A 23,419-nucleotide genomic window follows, 5' to 3' on the forward strand; every position below is an offset into this window, starting at 1 on the left:
ATTGAGTAACAGTACGATGGGTTCGAAACTTCTAGCAAACAAACAAACAAAGAAAGAAAGAAAAGAAGAAACTCCCATTATTTATCTATGCTTGGCTTAGCTTGGCAAACTATTGTACTTAAGTGATAAAGTAACTGCTATCTATAGTGAAAAATCTCTTTTTGTGTTAAGGAAAGAGAGAAAGCTGGGATAGGAGAAGGGATAGAACTCATAGTTTCGACCGTATCCCCTCTAACCGGAACTTGACATCCTTGAGCACCTTGCTTGTTGGCTTCCAGTCGTCGAATTGACGTAGGAGTTCCATTGTCTCATCGTAGAGTTCGCGGCGGACGTATTCCTCTTCGAGAATACCGCGCATGGCGAAGGGGAGAATGTAAGGGTTTGCGGGGGCTGGTTGGGTGCGTTTGATGTGCAGATTGGCGCTGTGAATGGTGGATGTTTCGAGGGCAAATTCGATGGCCAGACTTGTTTGTTCTCATTAGTATTGGGGTTAGGGGGATAGTGGGACGGGGGGTATAAACATACCGGTATACGGATGGGTCATCGTAGAGACGGGAGTGCCCTTCTCCACTGTATAGACTGCCTGCTAGGGGGGAGCTGAGCTCGCGGATGAGACCGTGGTCTGGGATGCCTAGGTTGCGGAGCTTGAGGACGAAGCCGACTAGGTGAGAGAGACTGGTTGAGTGTTAGATGCGCTTTTGGTTTTGAGAGGGAAGGAAGTTGGCTTACAAGCTTGGGGCGTGGACTCTGCCATCAACGAAGGCTGCGCGGTAGATGTATGGATGGGTGACCGGGGCGAAGAGGGATGACTAAAAAAAAGGTCTAGGATGAGTATGAGAGATGAAAGGGTTGATGTAAGGCACTTTACCTCAAGAGAAACCAGCTGGTCATCGATGCTTCCAATGTACGAAATCCGAATGCCAAAGTCGAGACAGGTTCTCAGCGCTGATTCATAATCCTTGGAGACTTGGCTATAAGGCAAGGCAAACTCGAACAGCTCTCCGGCGGAGCCACTAATCCAGCGGGATCTGAAGTCTGCAAATGGACCTAGATTGACACCGGCCATAGCACAGATGCCAACACGCGCTGCATTGAGACAGCCAAAGGATATCAACTTGGCGACCAGCATGATCGCAACAGGAACACCCTGACTATGACAAGCTACCAGGATGAAATCGGCTTTTCTGATCTCCTCCATCCAATTGAGTAATAATTTCCACAACAGGTCGACACGCTCAGCTATACGCCCCTCGCCTTCCAGAGCAATCTTTTCGATGTCGCATTTATAACCATGGTCGTCAGCCCAGGTATTTATGGCTTCCGCTGCCATGTTCGAGAATCGGATCGAGGTGCCTGTCGGTTGGCCGAGGACACTCCGGATTAACGGTGCAGGAAAGTACCCATGTATCCCGATTGCCAATGCCCTTTTGATAGGGGGCGTATCCTTAACCATATGGACGTGTCTGTTATTCGATTCTTTACCATAGTGGAAGTATCGCCCTATTGTCTGCAACAAACTGGGCTTTTCTTGCACAGCAAAAGTTTCGTGGAACCTTGGCAAAACCTGATTGGGTAACACTTTTCGCAATTGTTTTGAAGCTGCTGCTTCAGGTGGTCCCGGAACCAAGTCATTGAGACCTGCTTCTGGACGTAATGTGGTTTTATCAGGTAGTGCAGAGCTGCTCTTGTTGCTCTTAAGCTTAACGCTTCCCTTTTTCGCAATCTCAGCCCTTGCTTCTAGCTCCGGTTCGGCTTCAATGGTTGCTTTTTTCAAAGAGGAATCTGGCAAAATAGTGGCGCTAGCCACCTCAGAATCTTGTGGGGCCTCTTTATCAGATCCCTTTGAAGACTCTTTGAACCAGAATGACCATCCAGAGGGCTTCGGGTCCTTCACAGGTATCGTAGCGGGACTACTTGCCCCTTGCGTATCATGGTCTTGAGCTGGTGCAGGTTCCGTCTGCACGTCTTGCGTAGTTGGCTTATCCACGTCATCTGGAGGTTTGCTTGCAGGCTCTTCTGGCCCCTTTGTTGATGAACCGTACCACATTTGAAGCCAAGAACGTTTTAGAGTGTTCTGCGAACTATCATGCGTTTCTTCAGGCTTATCCTGTTCCGGCCTATCTGGCTCTGTTTGCCCCTGATCTTCCGAGGTTGCCTGCTCTTCGTCTTCCGATACAGGGGGTTTCACGGGTGATTCTTCACTAGGCTCTGGTGCACTGGGCTCTGGCACAGGATCTGGCACAGGATCTGGTACCGGATCTTTTGGGGCAGAATTGTCGGTTGTTGACGGGGCATAGAACCATGAAAACCATCCACCCGTTTGGACAGTCGACGTCGGGCCTGCGTCAGCACTGTCCCGGTTATCATCTGTAGTAGACTCGGGAGCAGCACTCAATTGGCCCTTATCAGCATCATCCGCAGCTACTGTCTCTTGGTCTTTCGATGCTTCTTCCTCGGTCGGTTGCGTTGTTATGCCAGCCGGGCACGATTTAGCATCCTCTTCAGGGGTGAATGTAGTGCCATCAGAAGCTATGTTTATCTTCGTTGTCGCAGCGTCGGCGGGAAGAGACCTGCTGGACGCGCCGACTTTCCGAGTAAGCTGGAGGGAGGGGTTTCGGAATGGTTTAGGAGAATCAAGCTGAGGAGTTGAGCGGGAAGTGAGTCGGGGTGCTAAGTTTTGAGCAGCGGAGATGCTCTCACGGGCAACCTCGGTAACGGGAGCCGCTTTGGATGCTCTGGAGACTGCCGGCCAGACAGCAGGATACCAACTCTGATAGTCCAGATGATATATTAGATATACGGGACGGATGCAGAAGGAGATATAGGGCTACTGAAAACCCGGACTCACCGCAGTGCTCCCCCTGTTCCTTGATTCTGCATGGTCTCCGCCTGCGGAAAGCGATGTAGCACCATCGTCGGACGCTGTTGGGGACTTGGAGTCCGCGCCGAGGGGGCTGGGCTTTACTCTCTTACGAGATCCCATCGACGGCATGAAAGCTTAACTAATAACATCACCGAATGCGAGATGAGGTGCAGATCAAAGCATGGAAAAGCCTAAGACCAAGTGAAAGGAGATGCTATGATGGGGGGGAGGCCAGCAGACTAGCCACCAGCGATGGCAGCCGGAGGATCAGCGCGGGTCTTTGGTTGGTTATCAGCCAAATCGGGCCAGCATCACGCCTGACATCACGTCACATGCTCTCTGCTGACCGTCTTTGTTTGCCTCGCCGCCTCAGGCGGTGAACGGGTGTGATGTGGCTGGTGTGTTAGTGCTCCTGCACCGCCACATGCATCCGGGCTGGAAGGGGAAATTTTTGTTTTTCGGGGCCGATGTGGAGAAGGCCAGGAAAGGATCCATCCAGGCCGCCGATAACTTTTTTTCCTGGATACATTCTTTTGTACCGCTTTCACCATCCTACCCACTTGCATCCGCAGTTTTCTGTTTAGCGGTTTCGTTTTTTTGTCGAGTGTGCCTCGACCCCCCATCTCTCAAGATGGCGATTCAAAAGAAGGTAATGCGGCATTGGTCTGTCCCGCGGTCATGGAATTCCAGTACTGACATTGACTTAGCATGGTAAAGGTCGTTTGGATAAGTGGTATCGCCTGGCGAAGGAGAAGGGATACAGAGCGAGAGCTGCTTTCAAGCTGATTCAGCTGAACAAGAAGTATGGCTTTTTGGAGAAGAGCAAAGTCGTTCTCGATCTTTGCGCGGCACCCGGTGTGAGTACAACCCATCAGTGTATACTTAACGCCGAGTCTGGTGGCTGACCACTTTCGCAACACAGTCGTGGTGTCAAGTTGCTGCAGAATGCATGCCCGCACAGAGTATCATTGTCGGTGTCGATCTTGCGCCTATTAAGCCGATCCCCCGAGTCATCACTTTCCAGAGCGATATTACGACCGAGAAGTGTCGCACAACAATCAGACAGCACCTGAAGCACTGGAAGGCTGATACCGTACTTCACGATGGTGCCCCCAATGTTGGTACCGCCTGGGTTCAGGATGCTTTCTCTCAGGCAGAGCTGGTGTTGCAGTCTCTGAAGTTGGCTACGGAGTTCTTGGCGGAGGGCGGTACATTTGTTACGAAGGTCTTCAGATCCAAGGACTACAATCCGCTCCTGTGGGTTTTCAAGCAACTCTTTGCGTCCGTGGAGGCGACGAAACCTCCGTCTTCTCGAAACGTTTCTGCAGAAATCTTCGTTGTTTGTCGCAATTACAAGGCACCAAAGCGCATTGACCCGAAGTTCCTCGATCCCAAGCACGTCTTTGCAGAACTTGCGGACCCTACCCCCAACAACGAGGCCAAGGTGTTCAACCCGGAGAAGAAGAAGCGCAAGAGAGAGGGTTACGAAGAGGGCGATTACACGCAATTCAAGGAGGTCCCGGTTACTGAATTCATCAACACCACTGATCCCATTGCCATCCTGGGTTCATGCAACAAACTTAGCTTCCAACAGTCCCCAAGTGGTGACCTTGCCCTCGCCACTCTGGAGAGACTAGAAGAGACGACCGACGAAATCAAAGCCTGCTGTGAGGATCTCAAGGTTCTGGGTAAGAAGGAATTCAGGAACCTGCTCAGGTGGCGACTGAAGGTGCGGGAGCAGTTCGGTCTCGCTGTGAAGAAGGGTGGTCAAGCCAAGGAGGATGAGACCGAAGAAGTCGCGGAGGTCGCTCCTATGGATGACGAGCTGGCCATCCAAGAGGAGCTGATGCGCCTTCGTGAAAAGGAAACCTCCAAGCAGAAGAAAGAGCGCCGCAAGGAGAACGAAAGGAAGCGCAAGGAAATCGTTCGGTTACAGATGCACATGACGACACCCATGGATATCGGAAAGGAGCAACTGGGACCTAATGGCGAGGATGCCACATTCTCGCTCAAGCGCGCCGAGAGAGGTGGAATCAGGGACACCCTCGCTGCCGGCCATGAAGCAACGATTGAAAGTGATAGCGAGGACAGTGCTTCCGAGTCTGACTTCGAGGAGAGCGATGACGAGGAAGACCGTCTGGAGCGGGAACTTGACAACCTGTACGAGCAATACCAGGACCGCAAGGAGGACCGGGACACGAAGCTACGGGCAAAGAAGGCCAGGAAGGACTTTGAAGCCGACTCCTGGGACGGCTTTTCCGATGACGACAAGGAAGATGGCGAGGACTCGGACGACGAGGGTCTTGGAGTTGGCTCTGCCGGCGACAAAGCTACCAAGTCAGCTTCCCTTTCCAACAGTGCGTCGCTATTCTTCGACCAAGATATATTCCAAGGCTTAGAAGACATCGACGATGTCGAGGATGAAGATGACGAAGTGGCAGATGAAGATAACGCCATCGAAGTTAAGCCTAAGGGCAAGGAGTCTGAGAAGAAGAAGGCAAAGGAATCCAAGAAGCCTGTTCAGGCGATGGAAGACTCGGATGAAGAAGATATTGAAGAGCTTGAGGATCCACGGAAGAAGAACGGGCAGCTCGGTAAGTTCGCAGATGTGGCATGTCTTTGCCTTGTACCCTGGACAATTAATGCTGACTCTACTACTCAGATATCGACATCATCACTGCGGAAGCTATGGCTCTCGCCCAACAGATGGCTACTGGAGAGAAGAAGTCTTCTGATGTGGTTGATGATGGCTTCAACCGATTTGCGTTCCGCGATAGCGATGGTCTCCCCGAGTGGTTCCTTGACGACGAGAACAAGCACAGTATCCAGAACCGTCCTATCACCAAGGCGGCCGCAGCTGCAATCAAGGAGAAGATGCGCGCCATCAACGCTCGCCCGATCAAGAAGGTTATGGAAGCCAAGGGTCGCAAGAAGTTCAAGGCCGCCCAGCGACTGGAGAAGTTGCGCAAGAAGTCTGCACTGTTGGCAGATGACGAAGCCCTCAGCGAGCGTGACAAGTCGCAGGCCATTGCGAGATTGATGAGCAGGGCTACCAAGAAGAAGCCCAAGCAGCAAGTGAAGTTGGTGGTTGCCAAGGGAAACAACAGGGGTATCTCTGGACGTCCTCGTGGTGTCAAGGGCAAGTACAAGATTGTGGATTCTCGTATGAAGAAGGATATCCGGGCTCAAAAGCGTCTTGCCAAGAAGAAGAAGAATTAGTGATGGGGCTTAGCTGTGGAACTCGAAGCGATCTTTTTCATCATTGTGAATGTATATACCCGGTTAACATTATAGATCTCTGTATCATATCCATGGTGAAAGGGGTACGTACCTGTTATTGCGAACTGTAAAGTGTTTTGATCTCGTCACTCTAGACGAAGATATGGTTTAAGGCATCAGTTGTCTCTCATTCAACAGTGCTAATCAGCATATGGCAATAACACTACAACACTGGCCAGTTTTCTACTTACGTCTATAGGAGTACTCTGGCCCCTAGATTTAGATGTAATACGTAGGGAAAGATAATGTTGGGATGATTAAACGTAGTAGATAATGACATTTCTTGAGAATCATAATTTCTGCTCGTGTGCCTGTGACAGACACAGCATCATTCGGATATAATATGTATTCTACGAAGATATTATATATCAATAAGCCATCCAATTCAGGCAGGTAGAAAACCATGGCCGTGTCGGTTCGTCGCGTAGCCCTCTATGAGAACTTAGAGGCATCATTCAAGGCTTCTGCTTCCTTACCCATTCTATCCATCCAGCGATCAACAAGATCTTGGTTCTCCTTCTGCAGCCGGGATGACCGCTCTTCAGCCATATTCAGTTGAAGGTTCAACGATGCCAGCTCGTCTTGGAAATCCTGAGGTGGTGTCAGCAACACTAGAAGGACTCCAATAAAGGAGGGAAGGGAGCAGCATACCTCCAATAACTTTGCCTTCCCGCGCAATTCCTCATCTCGATCCTTTAAGCGTAGTTGAAGATGGGCGATCTCATTTTCAAGTAAGCGAATCCGTCTGCTATCCTGAGTGCTTCTCTTCCGCAGCTTCTCCAAGTCAGCGGTCATGCGTGTGAGCTGGTCCTGCAGTTCGGAGCGTGACCGCTGCGCCTTAGCCAGGTCTGCACGTGTAGCTAAGAGGGTCTCTTGTAGAGATGGGTCTTGTGTTCCTGCTCCTGAAAGCGCCTTGCTGGAGCGGGATGCTGAAGTGTCGGATGGCACATGCTGTGCTTCAACCGGATCTGAGCTCGGTGGGTTGCCAGCCGCTGCTCCCTGAACCGTGCGATCGGCCAGTTGGGTATCTAATGTATTGTCACGATAGTCAGAGAATGGTCAGAATACTTCCGGGAATGTGGACTACCCCAGAAAGTGAGGGTGATCGACATACAAGCATCGTAAATAGCTATGCTGGCTTTCTCTCGTCGATCACGAGCCGCCAGCGCGGCGGAGTACTCCTCTTTCCAGTGGGCCATTTGATAGCAAGTGGTGATAAGGTGAGAGTCTATCTAGCGGACGGACGGCGGACCCCTCATATCATGGAGCCATGGTGGAGCTCAGAGTCGCCGAGGGAGAGACGTATAGCTATATTCACAGATGTTACTAAGTTAATAAAGGGACCAAACGAGTTAAACCACGACAACCCCAACGACCTGCACAACTATTTGAAAGCGTGGGGGGAAGAATGGCTGCTGCTTGTCACTGACGGGTGGATGGGGCGCTGACCGCCATCTCCACCGCCCACGTCCGCGTGCATCATCGAAAGCCGCCGTCGCCGTTAGCTCGGCTCAGTTCACCGTCCAGGCCCAACCATCACTCTTCCTGTTTGTTACTTGACAACAACTACCCGACTCGCTCGGTGTCTCTGCCAACTGACTGCATCCCTCGCTGTGCTGACGGGATTATATCGAACTTCTCTTTGCTTTTTCCCCTTCTATAGACAGAGCTTGACTTGTCCATACACTCACAGCCCCCTCATATCTCCACCATGTCGTCACGGAAGAAGGTCTTGTTGAAGGTACCTCGCCTCCCCCGACTCATGCAGGCCAAGCCGCCTCGATGAAAGCTTCAATTACTCACATAGCTCTCGGAATCTCTTAGGTTATCATTCTTGGTGATAGCGGCGTCGGTAAGACGAGTTTGATGAACCAATATGTCGGTGGCCTTATCTCCCAGCTGTTCCTCGGATCCCCACTCACCCTCATCTCGCTCAACAGGTCAACAAAAAGTTCAGCGCAAGCTACAAGGCCACAATCGGAGCCGACTTTCTCACCAAGGAGGTTCTAGTCGATGATCGGCTAGTGACAATGCAGGCATGTACTCCCCCGCTTGCGAAGATGAACGGAGCGATTCTGGGAATTGGAGTTAACCAGTTCTCAACAGATTTGGGACACTGCAGGACAAGAACGATTCCAGTCCCTCGGCGTTGCATTCTACCGCGGTGCGGACTGCTGCGTCTTGGTCTACGATGTCAACAATTCGAAGAGTTTCGAGGCCCTTGACAGCTGGCGCGACGAGTTCCTGATCCAGGCCAGCCCCAGGGATCCTGAGAGCTTCCCTTTTGTAAGGACTTCTCCTTCCTTCAATCTTATCTGACCTAGGCGCATGGTTTGCGCGATGGTTAGGCTGGTGGACACGAATACTGACTGGGGTTCAGGTTGTGATTGGTAACAAGATCGATGTGGAAGAGAGCAAGCGGATGATCTCTTCGAAACGGGCTATGACGTTCTGCCAGTCGAAAGGCAACATTCCCTACTTCGAAACGAGTGCCAAGGAAGCCGTCAACGTTGAGCAGGCTTTTGAAGGTTGGTTACTTATCCTGACTGTTCAATGCATCGCTAATTTTGCACTCAGTCATCGCCCGGAGCGCTCTGGCACAAGAAGAGGCAGAAGAATTTAGTGGGGAGTTCAGCGACCCGATCAACATCCACCTTGATGGTGAGCGTGACGGATGCGCTTGTTAATGACCCCTATACTAGACATGCCTTGCGAACGTTTTATATTTCTGCTTCAAGCCCGCTCCATTTTCGCTGTACGCGCCTCCGAACGCTCCCATTTCGTGCTTGTCAGAGCACATCAATGCCTCGTATGAACTTTTGAGCTTGGAAGAGCGTAGCTGTTCTTTTTGGGAACACCTGCACTTATACAGTTATGGAGCTCCTCATGTGTCACGCTCCTTGTCTTGTGTTTGCCTGCCAATTCGCATGGGATATCCGTTGATGGTCTTGATTCTGCTTAATATTTCCCTTTTGCTTTTCTGGTACGAAGGTACTATCATGTTCTGTAGGAGTCTGGAATATTATTGCTTATCTGCTGAAAGCTTGTACAGTATAGCCGGTTAAGTAGGCAATTACCACACATCTAGTGTTGTATTACGCAAGACCTATGTTTCTCATAGTCAGTTCAAATTCCCAATTAGAACCCGAGAAGCAAGGAGGATCCCGCTGGCCAACGAGCCAGTGGTATGGTGGAGGAGATCAGGATCGGCTAAGCGTCGCGTGCTTATCTCGGCGCATCTCGTGATGCTCGGCGTTATCAGTTCGGGTTACACCGCAGAGTCACTCCGCCTCCGGGTTCCCTCTCTCCTCCGGTGAATCCCCCCGATCTTACTCCGTCCACGCCCCCTTCTTTATCGCCTGCTGGAACAGGTGGTGTTCTCAAATTGTATGGCCTTCGTTTGTGCCCATGATCTAAAACGGATTACTCGCGGTCCGGGGGTTCTAGTATACCTCGTATCGCGTGCGCCGGCGGGGAATTCTATAGAGCCTCGACTCATAGCGAGTCCTCTTATCGCCCGCTACTGACGGCCAGAGAAAGTACGCGGAAAGGACTCAAAAACCATGGAAGCACCCGAGACCACGGAAGGTTCGATCTTGGTCGGTGCCGCGAGACGAACATTGGGCATTTGCCTGCTGCTCGTCGTGGTCTTCCTATGGACGGCCTCGAACTTCCTCGCCAGTGTATGTGCTTGACTACTCTTGACCCTTCACTCTATAATATACCCGGTGTAGTGCTGATTTAGTCTCTGTCTATGTTTCACAGACGATATTCGCCGACGATACATACTCAAAACCGTTTTTCGTGACATACATCAACACCTCGTTGTTCATCCTTCCTCTCTTCACAATTCTCTCTAGACGGCTCTTGAAACTATGGCAAGCAGGGAAGCTCTACCGGATTCGGTCCTTCAAAAGCCTATTGGAGCACCTCGATTCTCATGATACGAACGTCGAGGCACAGGGTATACTCAGTCACAATGCAAGTGGGGAGCGTTGGCGCGGCGAGAACGAAGACCCTGAAACATGGGCTGGTGCTGGGTTCAATGCTGCACCCCGAGGTCAGCCATCTAAGCTGGGATTGAAGGCGACAGCTAAACTGAGCTTTGAGTTCTGTTTGTTATGGGTAAGCATATCGCTACACTGAATCTCCAAACTGAAAAGCTAACAAGCACCAGTTCTCCGTGAGTACTAGCGATTTAATTGAGCCATCCATCCTCTAATACTGACTCAATCAGGCAAACTACTTCGCAATGGCCTGTCTCCAATACACAACAGTAGGAAGCACCACAATTCTCACCTCAACAAGCGGTACGTACGCCACCACTTAACACCACCAAAAACTAACCCCAAACCAGGAGTCTGGACCCTCATCTTCGGCGCCCTAATCGGCGTCGAGCGCTTCACCATGCGCAAACTCATCGGGGTAATAGCCTCATTGATCGGCATCATCCTCATATCCCGCGTCGACATGTCACCCGCCGACAACCCCAGCAATACCAGCGGCAGCGGGAGCACCTTCCCCTCCAAAACCCCCGGCGAAATCGCCCTCGGCGACGCAATGGCCGCATTCAGCGCCATCCTATACGGCGTATACACCATCGTGCTAAAAAAGCAAGTGGGAGACGAATCCCGCGTCAACATGCAACTATTCTTCGGCTTAGTAGGATTATTCAACACGGTCCTTCTCTGGCCAGGCTTCATCATTCTTCATGTCCTCGGTATAGAATCTGTAGGAATGCCTAATACGGGGAGAGTCTGGACGATTATCTTGGTATTACCCCTCTCTCACGTCAGCAATACACAGATAACTAATACCAATTTTTAAATATAGGTAAACGCCCTCGCCTCCCTCGCCTCCGACATCGCCTGGGCCTACGCAATGCTCCTCACCACACCACTAGTAGTAACGGTTGGATTGAGTCTAACGATCCCGCTCTCGCTCGTGGGCCAGATCGTGCTTCAGGGACAGTATGCGAGCGGGTTGTACTGGGCTGGGGCTACGGTGGTGTTCTTGTCGTTTTTGGTGGTTAATCAGGAGAGCTGCGAGGTAGATGGGGAGGGGCCTGCGGTGGTGGTTGGGAGGGGAGGGGCTGGTGCTGGTGCTGGGTATGAGGCTATTCCTGGGGATGGTGGTAATGAGTATGGAAGGGATAGGTGATAAGTATCTATACCTGCTATGGAGGTGTTGGTACGTTAGATAGGTAGTAGGCAAGGGGCTTACTTTACTATCACTGATTGAGGAACTGCTGAGGACGGAAGCAAATTTGGTAGTGAAATTAGCATTGACACAATGTGCTCATGACTGAAGCACAGAGAGCATTATTGGTACTAGATAGAATTACATGACCACAGTCAAACACAAGGTGTGCTGTGTGGGAGGAATAAAAGTGAGAAGAAATACATGAAGAGCACGCAAAACCCGCATCACTTCTCATGTCATCCAGGACAATCAAGCCATACGCGAGACTAACCCAACTTGTAATGTCTCTTACTCGCGGGGTCTCAACATCTCATACAATCAGTTATAAAATCACAAGACATTAAGACAAAATATCATGAAGAACATTGGGTATGTATCATCAAACAGGAGCAAGTGCGAAGTAATATAATACCGGCGAACATAGAAACCACAAAGGAGAATAGTTGGGTAAGAATTGAAGTAGACTAGCCAGAATCCAAAGTGATATCAAGAAAGCTTAGAGGAATGTATAGAAGGGGTGGGATCCGAAGGGTTCCGGAATCTGTTATACAAGTGTACTTCTTTTAATGGAGGCCTGCTGCTCCGGGCGCAGGCTCCAGTTTCTTGCGGGCGACGAGAATGCTCTTCAAAGCACCTAGCCACTTTGCAAGAGATTCTTCATCCGGTGCGCATAGTCGATACGACTTTTCTTCCGCGATGATTTGAAGACAGAAGTGTTTCGAACGTGACATAGGGTCGACTTCAGCAGCGTCGATCACCTGTGCCATGGGTATGACTTTGACGGCAGAGTATTCCTTGAACATGGCATGGTTAGTCAAAGCTATAGAATGGAATGCTAGATAAATAGCGAAATAATAAAATCCATACCTGTTCATCTTTATAGAAACCAAGGCTTTTCGGGCGCAGCACAACCCATAGTCGCTTCCAGTGGCGCATAGATCCCTTTATTTTGAGGCATTGAAGATACCCGTTGCATACAACTCTCTCCGGGTCACGTAGGACTGCGGACTCATTGCGCGGAATCGAGGAAGGGCCGTCGCTATGCACTGATGCAGGCTGGTTTTGAATGGAAGGCGATGTCATGCGAACGCCGTTGTTATTCCCAGGGCCATCGGACCATTCTGAATATGACGTGATATCATTTCCCGAGTGATCATGGGGCGAGGCAAAACGCCTCGAATGGTAAGTGGGTGACAATGAATCTCCGACTTCCGGAGAACTTGGTCGTCCGCGCTGATCAAAATCGGAGTGGTCGGTTGTGTCATAGATGCGGCGCTTGTTGTTGCCGGCGGTGTCGCTATTCTTTGATAAGGCGAGGAAGGCCTCTTCGTCTTCGTCCATGCGGGTTTCTGATCGAATGTGTCTAATCCAAGCTTCGGCCTCTTTTTCCGAAGATGCCTGGAAGCGATAATTCTTCGACGGCGAGAAAACGCCAAAAACGTGCTGTCGGTTGGATCTGGGGGACCTAACCGACGCAACGGCCGTGACCTCAGACAACGTGATAGAGGCTCGGAGCCTCGTGGCCTCCTCATCCTTGTATACTGACAGAAGGTTGGGACGTAGAACGAGATATGCCGGTTTCCAGGAGGCCCTGAATGCCTAGTTCGACAGAGTTAGTTCTAAACCGAGCTCGGCTGACGGCGCAAACGACTAACATGTTTGTGCTTCACGCGACGAAACACCTTTCCAGTCTTCAGGACCCGATCGAATTCGAAGCTCCCATTTTCATTGACAGGCGAGAAAGTATCCAAGTTGACATGGCCGCTGCGATAGTGAGCGGATTGATTATTCGGGACTAGAAGCGCCGACGTCTGGACGGTGCCATCGGGTAGCTGGATCGCGGGAGCTTTGGGATTCCCTTCTGCAACCGGTGCGTACGATGTGGGAATTGGTTGAGTCATGATTATAGGAAGCTTCGTACTAGGAGTAAAGATCTGTGTCGGAAATAGCTGTCGTGTGCAAGTAGTATTCGAACGGCGCGCGAGCGGAGAGAAGGAGTGTATAGCGCTATCTATACCGGCTGGACGGCACACCGGGACGGCGTCCACTTTAAGAACTGTAACGAGAAAAGATCGATATATAGTGAGTGGTAGAGGTTCGGCAAGATTAGAAGAAGGTAGGCAGAAATATTGGCCAAGATAGTAGTATCTGGCTGCTGACGATTAGAGTCGGTCGCGACCGACAGGGTCATGGAGGCTGTGCCAAAAGGAGTGGTGAGCGGGTGGGAAGCGACAACGGAGGGAGGAGCAATGAGGGAATGCGATGAAGTAACGAAGCCCTCGCCGTGACGACAACCAGTAAGTACTAGGTTCACACAGAATAAAGAAGTATCATGACTCAAGTGAAAAAGGCGCAACTCCCTCACCAAACGGATCCCAAGGGTTAGGAGGAGAGAAAAGGGGATCCTTTTCGGGGACGTAAAAGAGATGAGGAGAGAGGGGGCGGAGGTTCTTTTTCTAATTTTCCCAATTCAACGGGACGCATGGACGTTTTTTTTTGTTTTGGAGATCATCTTGGGTTTAGTCCCGTTGGAAGCTGGAACCTCGACCCTCGACGGGCTCTTTCTTTCCCCTGCCGTTTCACCTTCGCGCCTTCTGCCATCCTTTTCCTCTCGCAATGGACAAGTTTCTCAAACCCCCTTCCTTGAATAGGACTGCACGACTCCCTTTATGAAACCCTTTGTTGATTTGATTCAGTTTTAAGGGAAAGGGGGAGGGAGAACAACAACAATAACAATAAAATAATAACCGATGCTGGAAACAATCATAGGATGGTGACTGAAACGGGCTGCTATACCTCGTGGGTAGTAGCCATGACCCCGACGACCCCCATTTCTACTTTCTACTAGTAGTAGTAGTAGTAGTAGTAGTAGTTACTTTATCATCTGCTCCCTCCCGCAACAACCACACCACCACGTTTTTGAGTTTCCAAAGACAGGTCTTCTTCCCCGACATTCTTCGGGTTCATCAAACTACGTGAATCATGAACGGATATGATCTCTACAATTAGTATACACGGCAGATCCACGGATCTGATTGCCCACACGGGTGGCTAATAATAGGACTATGTATGTACTGTAAGTTATTATTTACTCTCCGGAGAGCATCGAGTAGTAGTAGATAGATAGATAGATGGATAGTCCCTTGACCGCGCTGCAGATCATGACGGACCAATACGTACTACATACAGTACTACTACCAGCATTAATGCCTGAAGACGGCCGTGCATGAGATGAGTTATCGTCCCGACATGCATGTTGCGTGTACCTACATAAGGTGTAGTATATGAAGGGTAGGTAAAATATCTACCGACCTACATGCTTTCACCGACGCATTGGATAATGTGACAGCTCAGCCGCGAAGCTCCGCACGATGCTTCCTCTCGCCATGAAAAAGACTTGCAGTTATTCTCCCGGTAGTGATGTCATTGGTGAGATCCCGCGATGGACAATGATCAAACTTACTATGTATGTATAAGCTCTGTCAATCCAATCGCCATGCCCTGGGCGAAACTCAAGCGGGAGTTCTCCTTTCGGAATCCTAACGAGGGCATCCGTTTCTATCCAGGATCCGGGATAGAGACTGCCGTGTCCCAGCAAAGCCTTAAAAGGCCACCTTGACAGATCCCCCCTTAGGACCGGGGTCACGTGTGGGTCCCGGTGGGATTTCAGGGTTCTGGATGCATAAATTACCGGCTCGTAATACCACCAGGTACCAATGGCCCGCTTTTACCATACAATACATCTCCTGCTCAGTCGGGCCGAATTCACCGGCTAGAACTACTAAGGAGTATTTATTCTATCTACTTAACTAACGGTATGGAGTAGTTATCTCCTGGTAAACCACCTAGCTAGGTTGCTAGAGTTAACCTAGGAGATAGTAGTGTAAGAAACTGGACACTAGACTAGATAATTTGCTACCATTTAGTCGACTCCAGATCTCCTATTCTCCTGCCATATGCGTAGGAGATTATCAGTCTTGATTTCATACAATGAATCAATTCCAGCAGAACTTGCATCCGAAATCCGAGTCAGATCTCGGACCCGAGTTGCAGGACAGTGAAAGAGACATGCTAATGGGCCCATTTATTACACAATGAACGAGCCATGTCCGTCCGTCTGTCTCTATCGGCATCATGGCTAAGTATGAAGATGAAGGTAAGAAGGTAAAGGTGCTCTCTCATTTCTTCAATATTGTAGAGGCGGAGAAAATCAAAACAACATCTTGAAGCAAGCTAGTGTTGGCCCCTTTTAGGGAAGTTTGTCTTGCCTACTCTTACTACTACTTACCAAGACACACATGCGTGGTCAAGGGAGAGTGGTTGCATCCCGCGGTTACGAAGCGCGGCCACCAAGAGATCTAAACCCTCTGGTGTCTGACGACGGTCGCGCCAAGCTAACGAACGAGAGGAACTGGTTCTGGAAAACACTAAACATAAATAGAAATCCAATGTGGTCTCTCAACTTCTAATTGCCCTTCAAGGTGGTTCGCCATGCTGATCGTGAACTCAAAAGGGCCCAGGAAAAAATACCCTTTGACACTTGCTGACGACTGCCAGATTCCACCCGGCCAAAATTAAGAATGATTCAAGGAGGACGTGTTTTGCAGGTTAAGCTTCAGGGTCTTTTGCATGCACCAACTCTCCCAACTCCCAAAGTAAGTACCAAAGGCTGGGTCGGTAAGGCCTGTACAGATAGATTCCTAGTTCTTACCGCCCATCAGGCCCGAATTTTTCTCTCGGTGGTGCTGTCTTGACTCGTTTCCCTTTAGTTCCCCCCAATAACCACAGTACAAGGGTTGTGTGGTTTCTATAGTGCCTTTTTTAGACGTAATTTTGGTCATTCTACTAAAGTGCCACCAATCTAACCGACCAAGTCAGCAATAATTTACCGCCAGTGATTTGGTCTGGGAGAAAAGAGGGATTTAGGAAGAGGGTGAAAACGAGACAAGAACGAAAGGGAGAACCAGTTGGACTACCGCAAATAGGCTAACTGTAATACGTTACCAGAATACCAGTCTGGAAAGGAGAGCCGCGACTCCCGAGCTGGAGGGTAGGCTGTAAATTACCATCTGTGACCACGACCGCTTGCGCCTCCCTGGCCTTGGCGGAACTTCCACCCATCCCCATCCCCAAATAATCCTCTCTCGAGCCTTCATCTCATCGGTTGCCCTCCCGCAGCTCTCGGCTTCCACCCAGCCTCAGCCTGCCACCCCCCGCCCTCTGATCGTGATTAATGACCTCGTCGACCACAATCGTGTCTTCGGCCTCATTGCTCCGGACACCAGTCCTTTGCGTTGCTGTCGACTTCCCCCCCGCCCACCTCTGCTTGGCCGACTGAGAGGGAAAAGTTGGCGAGAAAGGAGGCTTTCCTCCGGCCGCTCTTTATTTCGACCCTTCGCTTCGTCAAGATCGGGATCCTCCATCCGTTCTCGATTATAATACTCTTTAATCGCTTCTTTGTGTTTTCATATCGCTCGGCTTTGGAAAGTGAAATATAAATCAGTGTCTCGCTCCTCGGCGCTCGCGTGCGGACGTACATATCTCTTGTCATCGACGTTCCCTTTGGGTTAATATCCGACAAGAGAGGTCTCGATCTGAGAAACTTGTTTCATTTGACTGCTGATATTTGAAAACTACTGTGTGCCATCGCTGTTCAATCAGCCGTGTGGCCCATCTTTTGCACCCATGGGCCTCGTTCAACGGGTTACGAAATGGCTGCCCTCCACGCCGAGTCTGCCCCTAGATGACTCGTCGCGCGAGAAAGGCCGTAATCTGTCCAGATTCGCTTTCTTCAAACGGAGGATACGCTTAAAGGGCAACTCTTCGATCTCGATACCCCTGGGATTTGTTTTACTATTTCCATGCCTTGTAATAGTCCTTATCCTACTACTTTTTGTTCGACATCCTGCTTCCCCTGGGGGGATTCTCATCCCTGCCGGTACTCCGCCATCTATCAGGTTCGTTCTACTCGCTAGGCACGAGATACAAAATTTTCGATAGCTAACCACGCGCCGATTTGACAGGAAAATAAGCGAAAAATATGACAAAGTCTTCGCTACCGGCTGTCTCCCCGTCGAGAAAACCGACGCCCCGCGCGCAAATGCCGCTTTCGTCGTCCTTGCCAGAAACAAGGAATTGGACGGAGTTATTCAGTCGCTCAAGTCTATTGAAAGACACTTCAACCGCTGGTTCCACTACCCTTACGTCTTCCTGAACGATGGTGATTTCGATGACGCCTTCAAGGCGACGGTCAAGAACTACACCAGCGCCCCCGTTGAGTTTGGCAAGATTGATGAGTCTATGTGGGGTTACCCCGACTGGGTTGATCATGAAGTCGCCAAGGAGGGTGTTCGGAAACAGGGTGACGCCGCCATCATGTACGGAGGCATGGAGAGCTACCATCATATGTGCCGATTCTATTCCGGGTAAGTTTCCCAATCATCTCCACTCCGCTGTCACTCATCCTGACCGTTGAATAGCCACTTCTACAAGCACCCCCTGCTCATGAAATACGAATGGTACTGGCGCCTTGAGCCTGAGATCAAGTACTTCTGTGATATTACATAGTACGACCCTCCCATGGATCCTTGCGTATCGGCCAATACTGACATCCTAACCAGTGATCCATTCATCAAGATGGCGGAAGCAAACAAGACCTACGGCTTCACGATCGCTGTCAAGGAGCTTCGCGAGACCGTCCCCAACATCTTCCGTTACGCATCTGCCTACAAGCGGAAACACAACTTGGAATCGAAGGGATTGTGGGAAATGTTCCTGGAGAAACCCGAAGAAGAGCCTAAGCCCGAGGAGGAAAAGCAAGAGAAACTCCCTGAGGAGATTCTTCAAAATGAGCCTGGTGAAAATACTGTTCCCGATGTTGACCCGGAAGCCATGGAAGGCGAGAAGTACAACATGTGCCACTTCTGGAGTAACTTCGAGATTGCGCGGTTGGACTTCTTCCGCAGCAAGGAATATGAGGAGTTCTTCGACATGATGGATAAGAGTGGAGGTTTCTGGATGGAGAGAGTATGTTCTCGCGTACCTGACTCGTCTTCGATATGATATGACTGACCTGACTGATCTAGTGGGGCGATGCGCCTATCCATTCATTGGCCGCCGGTATTCTCCTGTCCCCCAGTGACATCCACTACTTCCGTGACTTCGGCTATCGGCACACTACTATTCAGCATTGCCCTGCCAATGCTCCTGCACGGCAATTGCCCCGAATCCCCTGGCTGGAGACGACAACCGAGGACGAAAAGGAGCGCATTGAAGAGGACGAGTATTGGGCGAACCCTGATCCCGTCAAAGAGAACGGTGTCGGCTGCAGGTGCAGGTGTGACACCGACATTGTGGATGTTGAAGGCAAGCAGGGCAGTTGTCTCGCCGAGTGGGTCGAAGTTGCTGGAGGATGGGCATCCCCATAGATTCGGATTGTTGCCCTTTAATGTTCGCTGTATAATCTTCGCCTCCTGGTTTCCGTACCTATTTGTTCGACTATGAGCATTACTCGGTTCGCCCTTGGAGTTATTTGCTTGAGCCTGCATGTTACGTTGGCTGTGGGTTTCTGGACGGCGTTATACGGATCTGACGGCTTCTTACGTGGAAGACGGTGTGGCCATTCTCATCAATATGGACAAATACATCTAGCGTGCTTCGTATATCTCACCTGGTTTGCCGCAATCACTCTAAAAAGAAAAAAGTGTATGCTCAGAAGGCCGTGCTGTTGGGAATCCAAGTCGGCTACCAAGTCATTCGTCTGGACCACGTTTCTGCTCGGCTCACTGGAGCGATGGCAGGCCAGAAGCAATCTCGTTCCTCGTATTGAGCACAAACGTACGTTGTGAGGTTGCGTGGCTGGATGCATCTGCTTGTGATACCCAATGTCTGGTGGTGGTGGGCATGCTTTGGTGGTTTCTCATTCGCCCTCGTGGCTTACCCCTGACATTTGTCAGGCAGCGAACAGCAAATCTCCAGTTGGTATTTGGGGGGGGGGGTGTTGTATGGACAAGCGAAGGATCGCCGACCGACAACGACCAGACATTGTTGCAGATCTCTTAGAGCCTACTTATTTACCACCTGCCGAACGGGCCATCCGCACCGTATTAGCACCTATCAAATGTCTTTTGTCCCTACTTACCACCACCTGGCGCAAGCCTCATGTGTTCCTATTTTGCTGTTTTGACATCAATCTGCTGTTTTCTTTTCCCCTTTGAATATTTCTTTTTAGTTCGATGCCCCGTTCTTCCCACATCATGTCATGAAATGTACATATCTACTTTATATGCTTCTCTCTGTTCTCTCGTGTTGAAACGGGAAGTTTATTTCCTTTCATTTCAATCACACTTTTACGCGCATCCATATATTGTCATGGTTCGAAGTCTTGAAGTTACTGTTTGTCCATAGTTGCATGGGATGTTCTAGTAATGTTGAAGTACTCCTGGTACTTGGTGCTAAAATAATACTATCTATCTGGTCGGTCATCTCCAGTTCTCGGGAAAATAAAGGAAGGGTCAAATGGGAGAATCAAGACCAAGACTTGGACCCTCTTCAAGATTGGGGGGGGAGGGGCCTACTAGTCTAGATCGGGTGTAGTGGCCTGAGAGTAGCCTGATAACGGATGCCTTATCGGCGATAGTTTGGAGCTGGGGTCACTGGCGTCTCCTGCAGCCATGATAGACAGCCAACAAACACCTGATGAGATATGTTCCTACTACTTACTTACCGCTAAGCCTGAGCAACACAAACCTTAACTCCCACCTGACCCAGCCAGAGAGAGGGTGGATGTATACTTAGTGCCCTCCAGTCACGACTGCCGTGATAATCCCATGTCAGGTGCCCCGCGCAAGATAGCCGTCACCTTCTCTTCCGGTCCAGTCACTCCAGTCATCTCTATCTATCTATCTCCCTTGACCGTTGCATTTCCCTACTACCTTTGCTCCCATTTTCCCCAACTCACCTTCGGTCGGTTTCTCTTTACAAGGCTTTCCCCCTTCCACTTACCGCTAGTTTCCGAAAACACGTTGATGAACTAAATCCATCTTGCCCCGAGTGAGGCACCTGACCTAATCTTCCGCCCGGGCCGCGAGGAACAACAGCAGCATCAAGCGCCTCACCCCCCACTTGCAATTCATCGTCCGCCTAGGCTGTCATCGGGCATCTGCCTATTAGGCTCGGACAATCCAGGCAGACTCTCCCCCAGCCAGAGTGTTCCTGTAGTAGACAGCAGAACTTGCTTTGTTGAAGTTAACGTATACTTCCGCTGACTCTTCATCCTCTTCATTCCTGAGCTTATCCGTCGTCCTCTGCTTCCGGTCAAAGCTCCACTCTGCAGCTCTTCACTTGCTCTTTCCCTCAAGAACCTTACTGATGAACATTCACTCGCAAACACCATGGCTGACTCTTCAGAGCCTCACCCCAGGCCTTCCCAACACCCTTCAACCGCTTCAAGCTTACAGTATCCCACTCTCCCGCCGTTGAGTGCCTCTGTAGAGGAGTGGTTATCGCGATCGCGGCCTATCAGTATGACGTCAACTCCAATGGAACACCACTCCAAGTCCCTAAGCGAAAGCTGGGCGACGATGAGTGCATCCGACGTGCACTCGGAAGATGGCACTCGCTCTGAACAAACAGATCTTGGGTCTTTGATCGATCAGACCGGTCCTGATGACGTAGCAAGTCTTGATGGCCGGTCCAGCAACAGCGACATGGATACAAATGACGAGGACGGGTTCGATGGTGACGGCTATGAATCCAGGAGCAACGTTTCAGTGTCCCAGGAACTTTCATCGGCCTTCCCTCACATAAGAAACTCGATCGATGACAGCAACCTAACCACCAAGACAGCTTTACGGCAGTCGGTTGAGTCCATCGAGTTCATTGAACCGGAGAACTGGCCCGAGATTGAACGGGTAGAACTGAAGCATACCATCCGAGTGTTCGAAGGATCTGACACAGCAGAACTGGAGCAGGAGCTTCCTCACAGGTCAGAAGGCTCCACTGTCACGGCTACTGTGCAGCAGACTATGACTAGGAAAAGCCTTGACACCGACAAGCCTTTCCATGTGGTATATATTGGCAGCCCGGAATTTCGAAACATCATTCTCGATAAAATCGGGGATGTGTTAGTGTCGAGCACCTACAGCGGTTTCGAGAGCAGTTCCACAGAGTCGTCCAGGTATCACGTCGTTCCAACGTCCTTTGGTGCAGGCGCAGTTCCCAATTTCGCCGAGCTCCTCCCCATTCATGTTCAGCTTATTGTGGACGAATGCACTGAGGCTACCGCGGATCCCCATATGGACAAGCCCAGCACAATCACACTCAAATTCAAGGGTCGGCCATCGTGCTCTTCGATGTGGTCAGGGGCCGATTATTGTATTTCATCTTCGGTCCAATGGGCGCTCCCTGATGTCGCCATCTTTTTCCTATCTGGCACTGATACTCCCGAAGACATTGAGACCCAGAAAATGGCCCGCATCCTCATGGAACGACACGGTATTCCGACTATGGTCATCTCGGAAAAGCCGCTCTGGACGATGTCTAGAGACCCTGTCCCTCTTAATCCCCACAGTCTCCACATGTGTCTGGAATTCCGCAATGCCCTGGACGGAAAGTCCAAGGTTCTCAGGAGGTATCCTATCGATCTGAAGACCTTTGAAAGTATTACACCCGGGCAACTCAACAGAAACCTGGCGTCCCTAGCAACCATCTGTCCCAGAAAGCCATGTCAAATGGCGTTGGAGGATTTGGATTCCCCGCGCACCAACTCATTTTGGAAATGGTGCACATCCATCCATAAAGACCTCTCTCGTCCTTATATTGGGGACTATGGGGTGTCGATGTCTGCGTATCGTTTCATTGCTTTCAGTATCCTATCTATTGTATTCGTATTCTTAGGCCATACAGCCATGCTCGCCGCTAACTCGACCTTTTCTCGACAATATGCTGACCATACACTAACCAAAGCTGTCACCCCTGTTTCGAGCAGTGTCCCAGCTACCAGCTTCTTGCACACAGTGACATCACTTTCCGTGTTGCCTACATCGCTTGGCGACCTCGAGCTGCGAGGGGACCATGTGGGCAGCAACACGCGATTACACGACCTGATAGAAGGCGTACAGTATGTTTCCGAACGGCATGAAATGACGGACTCGTTTGAAATCCAGGTGGTCGGTGATTGTCATCTTGTAATCAAGCCGCCTCACAAACTTGGCAAAAAACAGCCAAAGTTTAACGTTCAAGTCAGTCGGAATGACAAGCCTCTCGAATATGAACTCTCGATGTTATTCGACGGGGTGTACACGCTGAAACTAGATCGCGCGGATGCATACGGTCAGGTGGATGTGACACTAACTACGATTACAACGAAACCCCACATACAGACAACATCTGTGGACTTCGGGACACCGTGGTTGAAGATCCAGAATTGGAAACGCGCAGCCCATCTTATTGCCTCTCAGATTTTACGAGACTTTGCCACTGCGCAGACCGGACTGTCCGAGGTCTATGGTCGGGTCTGCACCGATTTGCAAGTGCTCATGGGAGATGTTGTAAGAAGGGCGCACTTTCTACGGAAAGAGGCGTCTACTTTGCGACCCGAGTCGTTGCAAATATCCCGCGAAACGAAGGACATAGTAGTGTCCCGATCAGAGCAGTTTACCGAAGTCGTCAAGAAAGGTGCCGTGCAGCCACTTTTAGCTGTCTCGTCTGCACTGCAGGCTCAGACCCATAAAGTGCATACAGGAGCCAGAGAGATGATGAGTGGCACATGGGACAAGATCAGCTTCCATGCACATGCACTTGACCTTGGTGCAGTGAAAGAACGCCTCCGAGATGCGAGGAAATGCAAGGCTTTGGATACGGCGCAGAAGAGAGCCCGAAGTTTGGTGAGACGGAGGTCTTGTCAGCAGTCGGAGTGTTCGCAATAGGGCTATTGTCGCTGTGCCTCATAATTGGAGGCCAACATTTCGGCAGTAGTTCTTTCAGAATAACATTCATTCCTTTCATGTAATTTCCTATGTTGATTGCTTCTTGGGCTGGTTTATTGGGGTTGCTCGCAGGCGAAAGGATGGGTCA

The 23,419-nt window shown here is 50.4% G+C and overlaps 9 protein-coding genes across 9 annotated transcripts; 6 read left to right on the forward strand and 3 right to left on the reverse strand.

Annotated features, from left to right (window-relative positions):
• Positions 1–208: 208 nt before the first annotated feature.
• BO79DRAFT_159901 (uncharacterized protein) lies at positions 209–2,992 on the reverse strand (the record flags this gene model as incomplete). The annotated part of the gene is made up of 6 exons (XM_025678965.1): positions 209–464; positions 526–675; positions 730–809; positions 869–2,768; positions 2,839–2,874; positions 2,922–2,992. The coding sequence occupies 6 exons, from the start codon at positions 2,990–2,992 to the stop codon at positions 209–211; spliced, it is 2,493 nt and encodes an 830-aa protein (XP_025534658.1).
• A 371-nt stretch (positions 2,993–3,363) lies between these two features.
• spb1 (rRNA methyltransferase spb1) lies at positions 3,364–6,134 on the forward strand. Its single transcript, XM_025681744.1, has 4 exons — positions 3,364–3,512; positions 3,571–3,720; positions 3,786–5,457; positions 5,526–6,134. Exons 1-4 carry the CDS (start codon positions 3,495–3,497, stop codon positions 6,080–6,082), a joined length of 2,397 nt encoding a protein of 798 aa, XP_025534659.1. The 5' UTR covers positions 3,364–3,494; the 3' UTR covers positions 6,083–6,134.
• Positions 6,135–6,522: 388 nt separating this feature from the next.
• BO79DRAFT_211641 (ATG16 family protein) lies at positions 6,523–7,504 on the reverse strand. The gene is made up of 3 exons (XM_025683056.1): positions 7,257–7,504; positions 6,794–7,170; positions 6,523–6,733 (listed from the first exon to the last, which is right to left on the reverse strand). The coding sequence occupies exons 1-3, from the start codon at positions 7,339–7,341 to the stop codon at positions 6,575–6,577; spliced, it is 621 nt and encodes a 206-aa protein (XP_025534660.1). The 5' UTR covers positions 7,342–7,504; the 3' UTR covers positions 6,523–6,574.
• Positions 7,505–7,670: 166 nt separating this feature from the next.
• Positions 7,671–9,194, forward strand: rab7 (Rab family GTPase YPT7). Its single transcript, XM_025680204.1, has 6 exons — positions 7,671–7,883; positions 7,967–8,020; positions 8,083–8,178; positions 8,249–8,428; positions 8,523–8,670; positions 8,720–9,194. The coding sequence occupies exons 1-6, from the start codon at positions 7,854–7,856 to the stop codon at positions 8,827–8,829; spliced, it is 618 nt and encodes a 205-aa protein (XP_025534661.1). The 5' UTR covers positions 7,671–7,853; the 3' UTR covers positions 8,830–9,194.
• A 269-nt stretch (positions 9,195–9,463) lies between these two features.
• BO79DRAFT_203827 (DMT family transporter) lies at positions 9,464–11,536 on the forward strand. Its single transcript, XM_025681745.1, has 6 exons — positions 9,464–9,825; positions 9,908–10,267; positions 10,320–10,325; positions 10,380–10,452; positions 10,500–10,915; positions 10,976–11,536. The coding sequence occupies exons 1-6, from the start codon at positions 9,706–9,708 to the stop codon at positions 11,300–11,302; spliced, it is 1,302 nt and encodes a 433-aa protein (XP_025534662.1). The 5' UTR covers positions 9,464–9,705; the 3' UTR covers positions 11,303–11,536.
• Positions 11,537–11,907: 371 nt separating this feature from the next.
• Positions 11,908–13,245, reverse strand: BO79DRAFT_222166 (PH domain-containing protein; the record flags this gene model as incomplete). Its single annotated transcript, XM_025683549.1, has 3 exons — positions 11,908–12,138; positions 12,212–12,943; positions 13,000–13,245. The coding sequence occupies 3 exons, from the start codon at positions 13,243–13,245 to the stop codon at positions 11,908–11,910; spliced, it is 1,209 nt and encodes a 402-aa protein (XP_025534663.1).
• Positions 13,246–16,898: 3,653 nt separating this feature from the next.
• On the forward strand, positions 16,899–18,999 carry BO79DRAFT_61326 (glycosyltransferase family 15 protein). Its single transcript, XM_025689490.1, has 5 exons — positions 16,899–17,301; positions 17,368–17,769; positions 17,824–17,910; positions 17,965–18,370; positions 18,430–18,999. The coding sequence occupies exons 1-5, from the start codon at positions 17,030–17,032 to the stop codon at positions 18,769–18,771; spliced, it is 1,509 nt and encodes a 502-aa protein (XP_025534664.1). The 5' UTR covers positions 16,899–17,029; the 3' UTR covers positions 18,772–18,999.
• Positions 19,000–19,622, forward strand: BO79DRAFT_61327 (uncharacterized protein). The gene has a single exon (XM_025689491.1). It carries the CDS (start codon positions 19,228–19,230, stop codon positions 19,558–19,560), a length of 333 nt encoding a protein of 110 aa, XP_025534665.1. The 5' UTR covers positions 19,000–19,227; the 3' UTR covers positions 19,561–19,622.
• A 936-nt stretch (positions 19,623–20,558) lies between these two features.
• On the forward strand, positions 20,559–23,400 carry BO79DRAFT_61343 (uncharacterized protein). The gene has a single exon (XM_025689492.1). It carries the CDS (start codon positions 20,737–20,739, stop codon positions 23,269–23,271), a length of 2,535 nt encoding a protein of 844 aa, XP_025534666.1. The 5' UTR covers positions 20,559–20,736; the 3' UTR covers positions 23,272–23,400.
• The last annotated feature ends 19 nt before the right edge of the window (positions 23,401–23,419 follow it).

The sequence above is a fragment of the Aspergillus costaricaensis genome (genome assembly GCF_003184835.1).
Source record: "Aspergillus costaricaensis CBS 115574 unplaced genomic scaffold BO79scaffold_48, whole genome shotgun sequence".
In the NCBI taxonomy this organism is placed as follows: domain Eukaryota; kingdom Fungi; phylum Ascomycota; class Eurotiomycetes; order Eurotiales; family Aspergillaceae; genus Aspergillus; species Aspergillus costaricensis.

What these genes read in the sequence shown, in the direction of transcription:
- BO79DRAFT_61326 (XM_025689490.1), top strand. Translation starts at nt 17,030, where the DNA reads ATGGGCCTCGTTCAACGGGTTACGAAATGGCTGCCCTCCACGCCGAGT. An exon ending in ATGTGCCGATTCTATTCCGG is followed by an intron (nt 17,770 to 17,823) that starts GTAAGTTTCCCA and finishes ACCGTTGAATAG; the next exon opens with CCACTTCTACAAGCACCCCC. An exon ending in TACTTCTGTGATATTACATA is followed by an intron (nt 17,911 to 17,964) that starts GTACGACCCTCC and finishes CATCCTAACCAG; the next exon opens with TGATCCATTCATCAAGATGG.
- spb1 (XM_025681744.1), top strand. An exon ending in ATCTTTGCGCGGCACCCGGT is followed by an intron (nt 3,721 to 3,785) that starts GTGAGTACAACC and finishes TTCGCAACACAG; the next exon opens with TCGTGGTGTCAAGTTGCTGC. An exon ending in GAAGAAGAACGGGCAGCTCG is followed by an intron (nt 5,458 to 5,525) that starts GTAAGTTCGCAG and finishes TCTACTACTCAG; the next exon opens with ATATCGACATCATCACTGCG.
- BO79DRAFT_61343 (XM_025689492.1), top strand. Translation starts at nt 20,737, where the DNA reads ATGGCTGACTCTTCAGAGCCTCACCCCAGGCCTTCCCAACACCCTTCA.
- BO79DRAFT_61327 (XM_025689491.1), top strand. Translation starts at nt 19,228, where the DNA reads ATGTCTGGTGGTGGTGGGCATGCTTTGGTGGTTTCTCATTCGCCCTCG.
- BO79DRAFT_203827 (XM_025681745.1), top strand. Translation starts at nt 9,706, where the DNA reads ATGGAAGCACCCGAGACCACGGAAGGTTCGATCTTGGTCGGTGCCGCG. An exon ending in AATTCTCACCTCAACAAGCG is followed by an intron (nt 10,453 to 10,499) that starts GTACGTACGCCA and finishes ACCCCAAACCAG; the next exon opens with GAGTCTGGACCCTCATCTTC. An exon ending in GAGTCTGGACGATTATCTTG is followed by an intron (nt 10,916 to 10,975) that starts GTATTACCCCTC and finishes TTTTAAATATAG; the next exon opens with GTAAACGCCCTCGCCTCCCT.
- BO79DRAFT_211641 (XM_025683056.1), bottom strand. Translation starts at nt 7,341, where the DNA reads ATGGCCCACTGGAAAGAGGAGTACTCCGCCGCGCTGGCGGCTCGTGAT. An exon ending in CATAGCTATTTACGATGCTT is followed by an intron (nt 7,171 to 7,256) that starts GTATGTCGATCA and finishes ACAATACATTAG; the next exon opens with ATACCCAACTGGCCGATCGC. An exon ending in GGAAGGCAAAGTTATTGGAG is followed by an intron (nt 6,734 to 6,793) that starts GTATGCTGCTCC and finishes ACACCACCTCAG; the next exon opens with GATTTCCAAGACGAGCTGGC.
- rab7 (XM_025680204.1), top strand. Translation starts at nt 7,854, where the DNA reads ATGTCGTCACGGAAGAAGGTCTTGTTGAAG. An exon ending in CGAGTTTGATGAACCAATAT is followed by an intron (nt 8,021 to 8,082) that starts GTCGGTGGCCTT and finishes CTCGCTCAACAG; the next exon opens with GTCAACAAAAAGTTCAGCGC. An exon ending in ATCCTGAGAGCTTCCCTTTT is followed by an intron (nt 8,429 to 8,522) that starts GTAAGGACTTCT and finishes ACTGGGGTTCAG; the next exon opens with GTTGTGATTGGTAACAAGAT.